Source organism: Gadus macrocephalus, chromosome 10 (assembly GCF_031168955.1).
Source record: "Gadus macrocephalus chromosome 10, ASM3116895v1".
NCBI lineage: Eukaryota > Metazoa > Chordata > Actinopteri > Gadiformes > Gadidae > Gadus > Gadus macrocephalus.
Genome location: NC_082391.1, coordinates 16,170,963 through 16,185,132, shown reverse-complemented (window position 1 = coordinate 16,185,132; position 14,170 = coordinate 16,170,963). Strand labels below are relative to the sequence as shown.

Here is a 14,170-nt window from a genome sequence, read left to right as displayed (position 1 = left end):
ATGAACCCATGGACTCTTTCATCCAAAATAGTCCAAAGTTACTTAAAGTAATAGTTAGGTTAAATTGGCTTCTGGGGTTGATGTTTATTAGATAAATTAATTGAAACCACAGTTTGATTATACTGTCCTCCGTGTTGTGATACATCTGGCAGGCGTCGGTTGACAAGTGACTCTAAACATCCACCATTAGCCTGATTGAGTTACAATGCACAATAGTATGGGCCAAAAAAGAAGAAAAAAAAGATCAGCATTGTGCGTAATTGTTCTTGGACACTGGTGTCAAAGAGACTTTGCAATTGGCTGCGTGCTCCCGACCTGTGACAGAGTCCCGGGGCAGGGGTGTCTGGGCCATTAAAAGGGGGCTGGGGAGGAGGAGGAGGAGAAGGAGATCATAGCGGTGGGTAGGCCTGCTATATAAGTCTGTTGGTGCAGAACCAACCACACCACAACAAACGAAGGCGTGCACAGACACATATCATCTTCTTCTGACCGAGTTTTTTTTCATCTTCTAGTGGCTGGCACGAATTGGGGTCGGAACAGTGATGACTGCCACCACAGAAGTCCCCAACTGGCCAGAGTACCCAGAAGACTTTACTATGGTAGAACATCTGGACGCAAGGATTTGCAGAACTTCATCCACGCGGTCCCTCACCACGTCCATCTCCGCGTATTCCAACAGGATGGGCGCGTTTGAAAGCGCAGATAAACCATCACTGGCTGAAAAATGTTGTGCGTCTGCGACCCACCAACCAGACCGGACGTCAACCGACCTCACATGGATGGACGATGACGGCTCGCCAGAGGGCCACGTGCACCACGGGCCGCAGAAACCCAGACGCGTTGCCGCGAACGCACGGGAGAGGAGAAGGATGCACGGCCTCAATAAGGCCTTTGACGAGCTGAGGAGTGTCATCCCGTCGCTGGAGAACGAGAAAAAGCTTTCCAAGTACGACACGCTGCAGCTGGCACAGATCTACATCACAGAGCTGTCTGATATCCTCACAGGCGTCGGGGACCACAGGAGTCCCCCCAGCAGAGTGGATCCGGCGGAGAGAGCCTGTATGAGGTCCCTGATGCAGACCCTGTGTCCCCAGGGAGGAGACACGTCACCGGGGCTAAGCGACATGTCGTGCACGGGGGATTCCCCGCAGCCGTTGTTGAACCCGCCGAGCGACATGCCGCACCTCTTTTTTGTAACGACACAGAAATGCCACCTGGGAGTCTCTCACAAGACAGCGTGTTCCTCATCCCACAGCAGCGATGGAGAGTCATCACATCACAGTGATGTGGAGGACTGCCAGGGCGGGAGACAGTGACGGATCAGGAGGGTGGTTTTTGTCTGTGTCTGGTTGAGAAAGAGAGAACCAAATAGTGCTTGGGTTGTGGATGGTAAGCTTATCTATCATGTATGACAACGTGATGGTAGATAACTTCTGGACAATGCTGTTTCATGTCATCACCAGCCAATGGAAGGATTTTGCAATGCCAAACGAAAGTGTAAAAACGAGGAAAGGTTTAAAAGGTGTGACGGATGACTGTTTTTTTGGACTGTCCTAATGCCATGATGATCTCACAGGATAGTGTGGTTGCACTTTAATGTTGTAATGGCCCGACCCAAGAACAACTTTATGCCCATATAGACTAGTTCATGCTATCTAAATTAAAATAAAATATTTTGATATTTATAAAGAAAATGTTATTTTCTATGTATTTTTCTCTGTAATAAAATGTCAAATAAGGAAACGATTGTTGGTACATTTATGCTTCAAGTCCTGAGTGAGTAAAGTTCAATTATTCATGTTTAATATGAACCATCTAAGTGGGGCCATCTTGTTTATAAAAAGATTTGATTGGTAGAAAAGTCCTATTCAATACAAGATCACATTTTTTGATCTTGAGCTATATGGTAACCAATCTGAGTCGATATATCCAAAACCTTTTGTGATGTTCAACCTTGCACTTTAATAAACATCCGCATGCAGATACAAACATCATTTACGAAGGAAAAATCCACAATCATAGCATTAATCTGTACATGATCAATATAAAGACACACCTATACAAATATTAGCTAATTAAATTGCAGGGTAAATAGATAAGGTTACAGCTAGAGATCACCAACTAGCTTTTCATATTTTAAAATGAATGTGCTTAAGGCCTAAACATTTAATTTGTATAACACCATAATACAGTAGAATAGCTTAACGAAAAAAACACTTCTTATACATATGATACATATTTATAAGGAGAAAAATTCTCCCACTAACAGTGATAAAAGGAGATCAAGATTTGCCTTTTCCAAAGCGTCTCCGCGACTGGAACTTTGCCAAGTCTAAAGAAATGAGTTTTGACAGCTTCTGTTTGAAACTCCGGGTGGGCCCTTTCTTGGGACCAGAAGGAGAGCGGTCTACAGGCCCCCCCGCGGTCTTTGACTTCTTGGTCCCTTTGGAGAAGAGCCTGGCCCGGCGCGGGGGCTTCGCGGATACTGGTGCCCGGGCCGACGGGGGGGCTGGCGTGGGGCTGCTCGTGAAGGGCAGCGCCTCGTAGAGGGAGGAGTCAGACTCCGACTCGGAGCAGCTCACAAGGGAATAGACAAAGTTAGATTCGAGTCCCTCCGGCACGATCGCAACCCTTATCCCAGCCGCTGGCCCCCGGGTGTAGCCGTCGTCCCCCGAGCCACCCCAGGGGCCCGGCCCCTGGCCGGACTCACCCTCCTCTTCCATACCCGGTTGCAGATGGGAGGGGTGCTGGGGGGATGGTTGACTGTTGACCGATGGAGGGAGGAGGTTTACTTCGGCGTAGTAATGGTCGGCCAGACCAGGCCCCGCCCCGACACAGGCGGTGCCCGGGTGGTTGGAAACCTGTGGTTCTGTGTCCGACTCGTAGGAGGGTGGAGGAGGGGAGACTTGATCGTAATCTGACTCTTGGGTAGAGGAGCCCATAGCCTCTTGCTTGGTCAAGCAGTGCCGGGCGATGGCTTGGCAGACCTGATGACCATGTGGAGACAGGAAGGAGAACATCCCCTCTCCCGAGTCACACTGCAGGCCTGCTTCGATGCAGAAACCCCCCTGCAGTGAAAAAACACACACACAGACACACACACACACACACACACACACAGACACACACACACACACACACACACACACACACACACACACACACACACACACACACACACACGTTTTCCAGACAACATTGGCAACAAAGTGGCTCGTTTTGAATCATAAAATGTTGCATATTTAACACATCCTTTTAAGTACCTTGACAATTCCGAATCGGCGCAAGAACATGTAAGGCCATCTGTATATGATGTCAGCCGTTTCCTTGTCCAATAGGAACACAGCCTCTATGTCCAGAAGGAAGACGAATTCTCCAGCAAGCAGACATCTCTCTGATGCAACGGTGCCTAGAACTGTGACATTGTACTGTTCTGGTTGATCACCCATACCTGAAGAATAGCATATACACTTGACTTCAGCAGTATAAGAAAGGGGATCAAACTGGAACAGTGACTGGATTTATTTTTCAGAAGAATTCTAGAGTTATGAACAAAGGGGAAGTCCTGCAGAAGACAGTTACTTGCATCATAAAGTTCATATAATGGAAATGAATACATCACTGTCGATATTTTGGCAAGGTGTAACCCATGTAAAGAATTTCTGTTGATACTTATTTAAACAATTAGACTTTTTAAATATACATACAGTATAAATTGGAGCCATGTGGCCTGTCCTAAGCCTTGTGTTCCAATATAAAGATGTAGTCCTACAACAGGATTTTTTTTTTACAGCTTTATCAGCACATTGGTTGATAAAATCGGAGTTTAACCAAATATTTTCAGATAAATATTGGACGTAATAAGAACCTGAGTAGAGGTCACAGTCCTTCATCAGCAGACTATTTTCTTCCAACGAAATCTTTTCTCCATGATCCTTGTGTAAACAACAAGACACGGTAAACATTGTGTACATACACGTTATACTGCGCGCCCTTATCGTTTTTTACGACATAAACATGCTCAGGAAAGGGTTGCGCTTATGCAAGCAAACGAATTGAAGAAGTAAAGCTCAACGACAGTGCTTTCACAGCGACTTCCTCGTCCTTATACTCGCCTTTGAGGACGGGGTGATGGGGGTTGGTGTAAATTCGGTTGATCCTTGTTATCAATCGACAATTCCTCTCCTCCGTTTGAACAGGGGAAACTGTTGACCAAGCTAATCTACCAACGAAGGAAGCCTGCGAGAATGTGTGTGTGTGTGTGTGTGTGTGTGTGTGTGTGTGTGTGTGTGTGTGTTGTATACCTGGAAGGTAAGCTGACATAGTGCCAGGAGCCATTCTTGGCAATCCTCGGAGGCCAGGGTGTAGGTGCGCAACGTTGTGTCCAGATAGAAGGCAGTGCAGCCCGGGGGACAGGCCTCCTCCGGGGCCAGGGTGATGTCCAGACAGTCCGACAAAAGCACCACCCGTCGCTTGGTTTTGTCCTGCTCAGGGGGCAGCATGTCAACATTGGTGTCGTCGGGCAAACTGTAGACCTCCAGGCGCCCTATCTCCAGTGGTTGGGGCTTGAGGATGATCATCCATATTTTCCGCCAGGTTTTCTGCACAGGGGGGAAAGGGATACGAATTAGACTACGTATGTATGGATCCTGCTTGAATACTATGTCTTCCACCTCCTTAGAATAAGGACGCTAGGCTCGTTATTTGTTGCCATCTTATAATCTGATTAAATGTATATCATCTGGATATTAGCCGTAAATTAGCTATACACATCCTGAGCTCAAGTAGGCCTACTTGTATTTATTTTCAAGCCTGTTGCTAAACATGTTTAACCATTAACTCTTATCCATATAAAATGCTTTAAATTCTTACCTTTCCAAACTTGACACCGTGTAGGTAAAGCAGACCCTCTTTAAAAACGTTCATTTTCCAAAGTGGAAAGATTTTCTTTCGTTTCTACTTATATACTAGGCTGCGATCACATTAATTACTATATGCAATGTTGTTCTTCTGTGCGTTTGCAGGAACTGGTTTGTATCGAGAGTTTTGTCACGAGTAAAGGAAGCTAGTCAATCATCAATGCAGAAGTTGAGGAAATAGACTTTTAATATTACTGCAAGAATGACCAACTTCCCATTGCTTCAGTACATTGTTTCAGTACACACACACACACACACACACACACACACACACACACACACACACACACACACACACACACACACACACACACACACACACACACACACACACACACACACACAAAAACATTTTTGGTTCAATTTAAAATTGTCCAACAGACAAATGCTTAACATACAGAAAAGGGGAAGGAAATAAAAAAAGGAATTGTGCACTACAAAAATGTGCAACAAAGTTTCTGTAGCACCACTTTCAACCCAACTTGATCAGTGTGGTACAATGGTAAATAAACAGACTGAAAATCATTTTCCCCTGGTGTGTGTCCGTGTCGTTGTAGTCCGGCCTCAGAGAATATCCAGTAGTAACATGACAGCTGCTTAGAAGTCCATAGAACTGTGAGCCAGGTAATCCTTGCGGCCGATGTTGGACACCTGTTTGGTCTGCATGGCCTCCAGCTTGGGACAGTCCGTGATACGATGGCCAAGACCGCCGCAGAACGTACAGCCCCTCTCGCCTGTGCACACACACACACACACACACACACACACACAATAAAGAAAACGCATGAATAAAACAAGCAGTAAACAGAAGTTCAGCAGCAGTTTACATGAACGAGCCAAAAACGAGTCAATTGAGTCACACAAATTAGAATCAGATGGTACGTAGGAACGGTTCCAACAAACAACAAGGTGCTGATGAGAAACAAGGAGAGGGAGGAGGAGGAGGATGGACGGTCACCTCCAAGGTCTTCGTTCTCCGTCTGTAGCACCTGGAGGACAGGTGGTACCTTCTGCTTGGCCTCTATCAACAGCGCCTTCAGATCCATGAGGACCGACTCATCTGTGAACCGGAGAACAGGGTAAGAGTCAGCCTTGGCCAGCCTTATAGGTTTGCCATCAGACTTATCTGGTTTTACTGCCTCTTTGCTCACCGCAGCCTTTGTTGATGAAGGTGGTGGCGATACCGGTTTTGCCCGATCGTCCTGTACGTCCAATCCTGTGGACTGTGTGGGAAGGAATATGATAAAGAGAGGTTAGGGTCCGCCATTTAAAAAACAGAAGGTTAACAGATCAAGAAAGATGTTTGATGGAATCCAACGGATTGGAATCCTTACCATAGTTTTCTATTTCTTCGGGCATGTCGTAATTCACCACATGCTGGATGGCAGGGAAATCAAGACCTTTGGAGGCCACGTCTGTGGCCACCAGGACATCCTTCTTGCCTTCTTTGAACGCTTCTATAGCTTTGGTTCGTTCCTCTTGATCTAAATATAGTAAAAAAAAGAGAAGAAAATAATTACTTCAAGTCTCAATTAGTAGGATTGAGCCCCTCCCAGATGGTAGTCGGGAGACCTTCCCTTTTAAAAAAATCGAAATAACAGCGTTCTGTCAACTCCAACTGTGCAAAGCGAAATAGCGTAGCTGGGTGGCGCCAGTGGAAGGGGGTTCCTTTAATGCAGATGGACTTGTTTATCATCACTAATATGATGTGGTTTTATTGGTAACAATGTTGAAATCTGCTCAGGATAGACTACCGCCATGTACAGATCATTTTAAGTTACGAGCTACTTGAACCGTTACACGATCTGTTCAGCTGCTGAAAATAAACACATGGCTCTTTCTGACACACATAAGTCAAGGGTGACCCCTAGTGGTCAGACTTTGATAACGCATACAAAATACAAGATTGGCTACGGGATTCGCAGCAGGATGTTCTTTAAGTCGCAAACATCATATTTATCCTAGTGTTATCGATTTAATAAAAGGTTAACACTTCCCAATTGCTCACTTTATTGCACATTCAAATACACTGATTATTAAGGCAAATTGTGTAGTGGTATCGTGTCATGCGACTGAAAGAACGGGTTAAAGTGCCAATGAACTCGAAAAAAAACTGGGCTAATCATATGAAAAATCGATTTCCTATGGTATGAATGTGAGAGAGTACTGGTATGTTGCATTTGGGTCCTGGGTCTGAGGAATTGCAGGTGGCATAGCGAGTGTTTTGTTTGTTTTCTGATGATATCAGGCCAATCAATTCATCATGAAGTCTCGTAATGATTCCTATTTAGGTGCCCTTTCCATAACTGTGTGTCCTAATGTAATGGCTTCCTTGCCTGAATTCCAGCTATTGTGAATCACCCAAAGGTTACGTTGAGGAAAAATAGCTTAGCTGCTGAGCTCTATCGAGGAAATTGAAAACTAAAATCTGAAGCAAGCAAAATTGCTCCACAAATCTTTTAAGATAAAAGGCCAAGAACAAAACCAGAGGGGTCCACTGATGGACTTACATTAGAAGAAGTATCTTACCCTTTCCACCATGGATAGCCACAGCCTCCACTCCTTTTAACAACAGATACTCGTGGATTGCATCCACATCCGCCTTTTTCTCAGCAAACATCAGCACCTGGAAGTTAAACATCACAATCTTCAAACTTGTTCTTAAAGAGTGAAACGTGTAGAACAATATGATATGGAGTTGGGTGGTTTGGAGGACGTGTTGTTACTGACCGGAGGCGGCGTCTTCTGTAGGCACTCCAACAGGTACACCATCTTGGCCTCCTCCTTGACATACTCCACTTCCTACAAACACAATCCCGGGTCATCATCATTTTACTTCCCTCTCACACGGCAACGTTTCTGAACCACTTTGAGGTTGTTCATCGCACCTGAATGACGTCCAAGCTGGCAGCTCCAGCCCTACCCACGTTAATAGTGATAGGCTTGACCAGGGCACTCTTGGCAAAGTTCTGGATCTTTTTAGGCATGGTAGCACTGAAGAGCAGGGTCTGCCTCTGGCCCTGAATAAAGAAAAAGCAGTTTTGAGTCAAAGTAATTTCAATCAATCCGGTGTCTAATTAAACTTGTCGCGGTGATGGTGTGGACTAAAGATGAAAACGTTTGCACGCGTTTGTATTCCGACCCAGCCAATCAACCACTCTGGCTGACCTTGAAGTAGGAGAAAATGGTCCTGATGTCCTCCTCAAAGCCCATGTCAATCATCCTGTCAGCCTCGTCCAGCGACAGGTAGCGGCAGATGTCGAGGCTGATCATCTTCTTCTGCAGCAGGTCCATCAGTCGACCAGGAGTGGCTACCATCATGTGGACCCCCCTAGGAAAGGTCACGACACACGTTCATTGCCAAACTTGCTTCAGGGGATTCAGAAAGTGTAACTCACTATCTTCTTATTTTGGTTTAACATTGGCTTTTTTTTCCCCACCGGGTAGTGTATGTATATATATATATATATATATATATATATATATATATATATATATATATATATATTACGGGCTATTAAGAAATCCTTTAACACAATTAAAAATGAATATATTATAAATTTGATAATATGATATGCCTCAGGCCTCTGACCCTTGATGCTTTTTTCTTATTCTTTTACATCTATATGGTTGCTATGACACCTTCCAATCAGGATTTCGACCCCTGCACAGCACTGAGACCGCCCTTATTAAAGTTGTAAACGACATCCGTCTTAACAGACTCTGGCAAAACCTCAATACTAATGCTACTTGACCTCAGTGCTGCATTCGACACTGTAGACCATACATTACTTCTGGAAAGGTTAGAAAACTGGGTGGGGCTTTCAGGCACTGTCTTAAATTGGTTCGGGTCCTACCTACAAAATAGGAACTACTTTGTTTCCATTGGCGACTTTGTATCAGAATCAACCAACGTGACATGTGGAGTCCAACAAGGTTCGATCTTAGGACCCTCTTTATTCAACATCTACATGCTCCCACTAGGGCAAATCATGCAAAATAACAATATTGACCATCATTGCTATGCTGATGACACGCAAATCTATGTATCGCTATCACCAAATGACTATCGGCCCATAGATCTGCTGTGCCAGTGCATTGAGCAAGTGAAGGAATGGATGTGCCGAAATTTCCTTCAACTAAATGAGGACAAAACAGAGATAATTGTATTTGGTTCTAAAACGGAAAGGCTTAAAGTAACCCAACACCTTCACTCTCTGTCCCTGAAAACCTCAATCAAAGCCAGAAGGGGTTATCATGGATTCAGATTTACATTTTGACAGTCACATCAAATCAGTTACAAAATCGGCATATTATCATCTTAAAAATGTAGCAAGACTTAGAGGGCTCATGTCCACCGAAGACTTACAAAAACTTGTACATGCCTTTATCACTAGTAAGCTTGATTACTGCAATGGTCTCCTCACAGGTCTCCCAAAACAAACTCTGAGGAAGCTTCAGCTTGTTCAGAATGCTGCTGCTAGAGTTCTAACAAAGACCAAAAAATTTGATCATATTACACCAATTCTGAAATCGTTACATTGGCTTCCTGTAGGTCAGAGAATTGATTTTAAAATCATGTTGCTAACCTATAAATCCCTACATGGTTTAGGCCCAAAATATTTAACTGATATGCTTCCACTACATCAGCCTTCTAGACCACTAAGATCCTGAGACCAATCTGTTAATTATCCCCAGAGTAAACACAAAACATGGGAAAGCAGGATTTAGTTACTATGCAACAAATAGCTGGAATAAACTCCCAGAGGATTTAAGACTTGCCCCAACTCTGAGCACCTTTAAAACAAGACTGAAGACTTTTATGTTTGCTATAGCTTTCTGCTAAAATCTTAAATACATTGCACTTTCCAAAAAGCTTTTTAACTTTGCCTCTATTTTCTATTTTAATACTAAAATGCATTTTTCTATTTTACCCATTTCTTTGCATATGTTTTTCTTTTACTTATCTATTATTTTATTTTATTGTATGACAATGTTTATATGTGAAGCACTTTGAGTCTGCCTTGTGTATGAAAAGTGCTATATAAATAAAGTTGCCTTGCCTTGCCTATATTTTGTAAGACATAGCCCAACAAACCATGACCCATACTTACTGATTAACCACCTCCATCTGGTCTTTGACTGACATGCCTCCTATGCACAGGGCACACCGCAGCTGCGGGGTGCCTTCATCCTCCAGCAGTTTGCAGTAGTACTCGATGATGCTGTGGGTCTGCCTGGCCAGCTCTCGCTGCGGGCAGAGGGGAACGTTCGAATCGTGGCAGACTTGAAACAGTCAGGATTTTGGTAAACATTGCGTTTATGAGACGGAACGCTGTTATCACCTTTATGAACCGTACACACAATGCTCACAATTATGAAAAGAACGGGGAGCTTATGCAAGCAGAATTGAAGAAGTAAAGATAGTAGCTGGTGCCACCACACTAACTTCCTCATCCCTCTACCTGAACTGCGGAGCTTATATTCAGTAGACTGGAATCCCCCTCCTTGTTATCAATTTATTGTTCCAATCACAAGGTCTAACTTTTATTTGGATGGTGTTCAAATAGAACCTGGAATCTTCTAAGGACCGGTGTGTAACTGAAACGTTAACACATACCGACACCTTGTGATCATAGTCAAAAGGTCAGTAAAAAGAACGGCTAATTCAAACAATTCCTTTTACGACAGCATATAAAAGAATATTCAAACTGCAATTCATGTACAGTGTTATTTCCAGTGTAGGTAGGCAGCGAATGGACTTCAAGCTCTGCCATTCAGATGTTAAACACATCCCACATCTGTGCCTGAATTTCGAAAATGCCAAATAAACTGTTTGGCATCCCAGAATATTATATTAATTGTTTAATCTGTGGTTTATATCTGTAAAAGAACTAACACAAAAGTGTGTTGCCATTTCTTTAAAATGGTGTCAGTGGGCAGTTTGTGTTTTCAAGTGAGATGTATCAGGCAAGGCAATGCTCCTCTCTTGGCGTCTTACTGATGGACAGATGATTAGTCCATAGGGCCCCTCCCTCTTGCTGAAGGGCAGCCGTTTCTCTTGCTCCAGGCAGAACATTATGATGGGGAGAGTGAACACCAGGGTCTTCCCCGAGCCAGTGAAGGCAATGCCAATCAAGTCTCGACCTGCCAGACTATAGATGAACACAAAAATATGAATTAAATATTAATACAAAACATAAAACACAAACTGTGTGAAGCCTGGCATATACAAGCCACTGTGGACTTACGCAGTGGGGATCCCTTGAATTTGAATCGGTGTCGGGTGGACAATGCCTTTCTTTTTCAAGCCTTTAAGGATCGCTGCAAACCATCAGAAGTGTTAGAGAATGGAGATACTGTGGCAAAATGATGGCTGTACACCAAAGAATGCGTTTCATCCGTCGCAGGCGTACCTGGTGGTAACTTCATCTCTCTGAAGCTTTTAATTGGAGCCGGGATCAGTTCTCCATCGACAAGAATGTGGAACTTCTTCCTGACGCGGTCGTGTCTCGCGCCGGGCATGTTCAGGATGTAGCGCGGAGGTTTCCAACTGCAAGGGATTTACAGGTTTTTTTGGATCCATATAGACTATAGTTTTGATGATCAATGTCATATTATGTCAATGGTTCAGTTAATTCAATACAAAACTCACCTTGTTTTAATGGGGTCATCGTATATAATACCCTTGGCCATTTCCTTCACCGACATCAGAGCTACAAGACACCAGATTCTCCGCTATTAATCCTTTATTCAAAGTTTATCGAAATTGCTGTAAAATTAAAAAGGAAAATGCTGTACCTCTGCCTTCAGCCACACTCTCAAGAATCTTCTCCTCCTCTTTCAGTTGCTTCTCCTTGGCGGACTCCTTGCGTGCTGTAAAGCCCAAACCACAATTCAACATGAAATATTCCTGAGGGGTCACATTTGATATAACAATATATTGAAGTGACAGTGTAAAATGTCGATCTCTACCATTGTATAAATTTAAGCAGGATTTTGGCATAACTTGGACCCTCCCGCTTCCTGCCAAAGCCAACATGCTAGAGACGGGTCAAACATTTAACATTGTAGACTCCATTTCTCTCCACCTCTCATATTCGCCAAAATTAATCCAGGTTTAACCCATCTTTTTGTCTTTTGCCTTCCTATGCATGTACTTTTACGGCTGTAGGCGCTTAGTTAGCTCTGCCAAAGTAGGAGTGCAATTAGTGTCCTGCATGGGTAGTGTATGTCATCTTACATACAGGCCAAGCACGCCCCCTTGAGTAACTACAAGTAAAATAATCTGAATTGTACAATGATTCAAGTGGCAGCCATAATAAAGAGCTTTTGGTATTCTCTAAATGCTTATGAAAGATGCTCAATGCTTCCTTTATTATCTCATTCAGATTAGGGGACACTGAGCCATCCTTTACGAAGAGATAGTGAGATAAAGACTGAATGCTGTCCAACAATTTCTTGCAGCAGGAATATTTAAAGAGACGCACAATTACTATAATGACGTAGCCTAGTGCATGTGCAGTCAGATTTTTCTCTGCACCACGATTGTCTTTGCCTCAGACCCAATGAATTCCTCTTTTAAACTTTCCTCGCGCTCATGCTGTTTCCCATCGAAGATAATAAAAAAAGGTTAGGAAAGGGCATAGGATGTACTTTTTAGACCATTCAACAAGAGCCCCAGAGTTAACTTTTCAAAATAGGTCAGGTATAGGGTGAAATTGAATGCATGGGATTGTTGCTATTTGTAGCCGTCAGCATGTACCATAGATCTCTGGATGATTTTATTTTAAAAAGAAATTGTCATTAAGCAGATGCTTTCAACTAATGTGAGTTACAGTATTTTGTTTCAGATGCATATCATTATAGAGCAGGACGGGGTTAGGCATCCTGCCCAAGCATGCCTGTAAAGGTCGACTGCATTTGAACAAAGATCCCTTTAAATGGGTGTCCTGACACAATAACCGCTAATTGTAGTAATAAATCCTGAGTGAGTGTTTCGTTTGGACATACCCTCTGCCTTCTCCTTGAGAACCTGGTGCTGGTCCAGGAGACTGACGTTGGAGCGTGGACCAAGCCCTTCTTCCTCGTCCCTCTGATCTGCTCCACTGTCTTTCAGGTCCTCTTCCACAACCTTGCCTCGCAGGCGCAACATCTTGTTGTGCTGCAAACATACAAACAATGGATTGTTATCACTCTGGATTCGGGACTGAAATTCCAGATAATTAATTATGTTCCGAGTATAACAAGGCAAAACTTTAAGAAAGGATGAATAAGTTTTGGCCACCAACCGTCTGAGTCTTTCGTATTTTCACTGGGACATATGGGACGTAGTCATCATCCTCCGATCCACCTGAAGCAGCCTTCTCACCCTCTCCAAGAGGTCTCTGTATGGTCGGAACAAACACATTTTAAAAACGATCTGACGGGTTAACTGTCCTGGCTTTATAGAGTAGGAAATTATACGTTCAACACATACAGATAGTTATCTTGAAAATTAATGAAGAGCATTGTTTATCCCGCTGAATTTAATATGATGCGCTTTGTGTCTTATCCACATCACACGATCACAATGTCTTGCTGGTAGTGTCGAATATGAAAATCTACTATGCGCTTCACAAATAAATAAAGTTGTAGTTTTTGTTGTTTATATTACTACAGCTTTGTGTGACCATCATTTTTCCATACATTTGTGCTAACTCCCTGGGCTGAACCCTTATAAACAGTTTATAGAGCTCAAACAGAGCTCATACTACTAACGTAACTCATAAAGGAGCTGATCTCTGTAGTAGCTGCATATTAGTTTAGGGAACATAACACTGCCTTCATGTTTCTGATGTGTGGAAGAGTGTGTTTTGTCAGCTAGCTAGCTAGATAGCATGTAGCTCGAATGAAGCTAGCTAGCATGTAGCTCGAATGAAGCTTCGTAAATGAAATTACTTACCTTTTTGGGCTTACTGTCGACTTCCATTTCTGTTTATTACCTAAAGTAAATGTGTTTGACAATAGTACCCCAAACAATTAACAAAAGTAATACTTTTAACTTAAAAGTACATCGATTTTAACCAGTAGAAATTAAACCAACGCTACTAGTACGCATTGGACAAAATGTTTGGGTAAGGAATGCTTGAAGGTACAAACTTCACCGACTCCATAAGCAATGGTATACCGCCCCCTACTGGTTGTATAACTGACTGACATTTACTTTACTTCTTACACAGTCTATGGTGCGAGCTCATTTACGGCTGGAT

General features: G+C 43.3%; 3 protein-coding genes across 3 annotated transcripts; 1 reads left to right on the top strand and 2 right to left on the bottom strand.

Annotated features, from left to right (window-relative positions):
- The first annotated feature begins 358 nt into the window (after positions 1-358).
- atoh1b (atonal bHLH transcription factor 1b) lies at positions 359-1,743 on the top strand. The gene has a single exon (XM_060062837.1). It carries the CDS (start codon positions 543-545, stop codon positions 1,314-1,316), a length of 774 nt encoding a protein of 257 aa, XP_059918820.1. The 5' UTR covers positions 359-542; the 3' UTR covers positions 1,317-1,743.
- Positions 1,744-1,979: 236 nt separating this feature from the next.
- Positions 1,980-5,054, bottom strand: LOC132465919 (docking protein 3-like). The gene is made up of 5 exons (XM_060062836.1): positions 4,873-5,054; positions 4,305-4,601; positions 3,869-3,935; positions 3,264-3,451; positions 1,980-3,068 (listed from the first exon to the last, which is right to left on the bottom strand). The coding sequence occupies exons 1-5, from the start codon at positions 4,924-4,926 to the stop codon at positions 2,283-2,285; spliced, it is 1,392 nt and encodes a 463-aa protein (XP_059918819.1). The 5' UTR covers positions 4,927-5,054; the 3' UTR covers positions 1,980-2,282.
- Positions 5,055-5,088: 34 nt separating this feature from the next.
- Positions 5,089-14,076, bottom strand: LOC132465918 (probable ATP-dependent RNA helicase DDX41). Its single transcript, XM_060062835.1, has 17 exons — positions 13,864-14,076; positions 13,211-13,306; positions 12,933-13,083; positions 11,721-11,795; positions 11,575-11,635; positions 11,336-11,472; positions 11,171-11,243; positions 10,921-11,074; positions 10,034-10,170; positions 8,088-8,250; positions 7,808-7,939; positions 7,650-7,721; positions 7,449-7,545; positions 6,254-6,403; positions 6,071-6,142; positions 5,878-5,979; positions 5,089-5,653 (listed from the first exon to the last, which is right to left on the bottom strand). Exons 1-17 carry the CDS (start codon positions 13,888-13,890, stop codon positions 5,517-5,519), a joined length of 1,836 nt encoding a protein of 611 aa, XP_059918818.1. The 5' UTR covers positions 13,891-14,076; the 3' UTR covers positions 5,089-5,516.
- Positions 14,077-14,170: the final 94 nt, after the last annotated feature.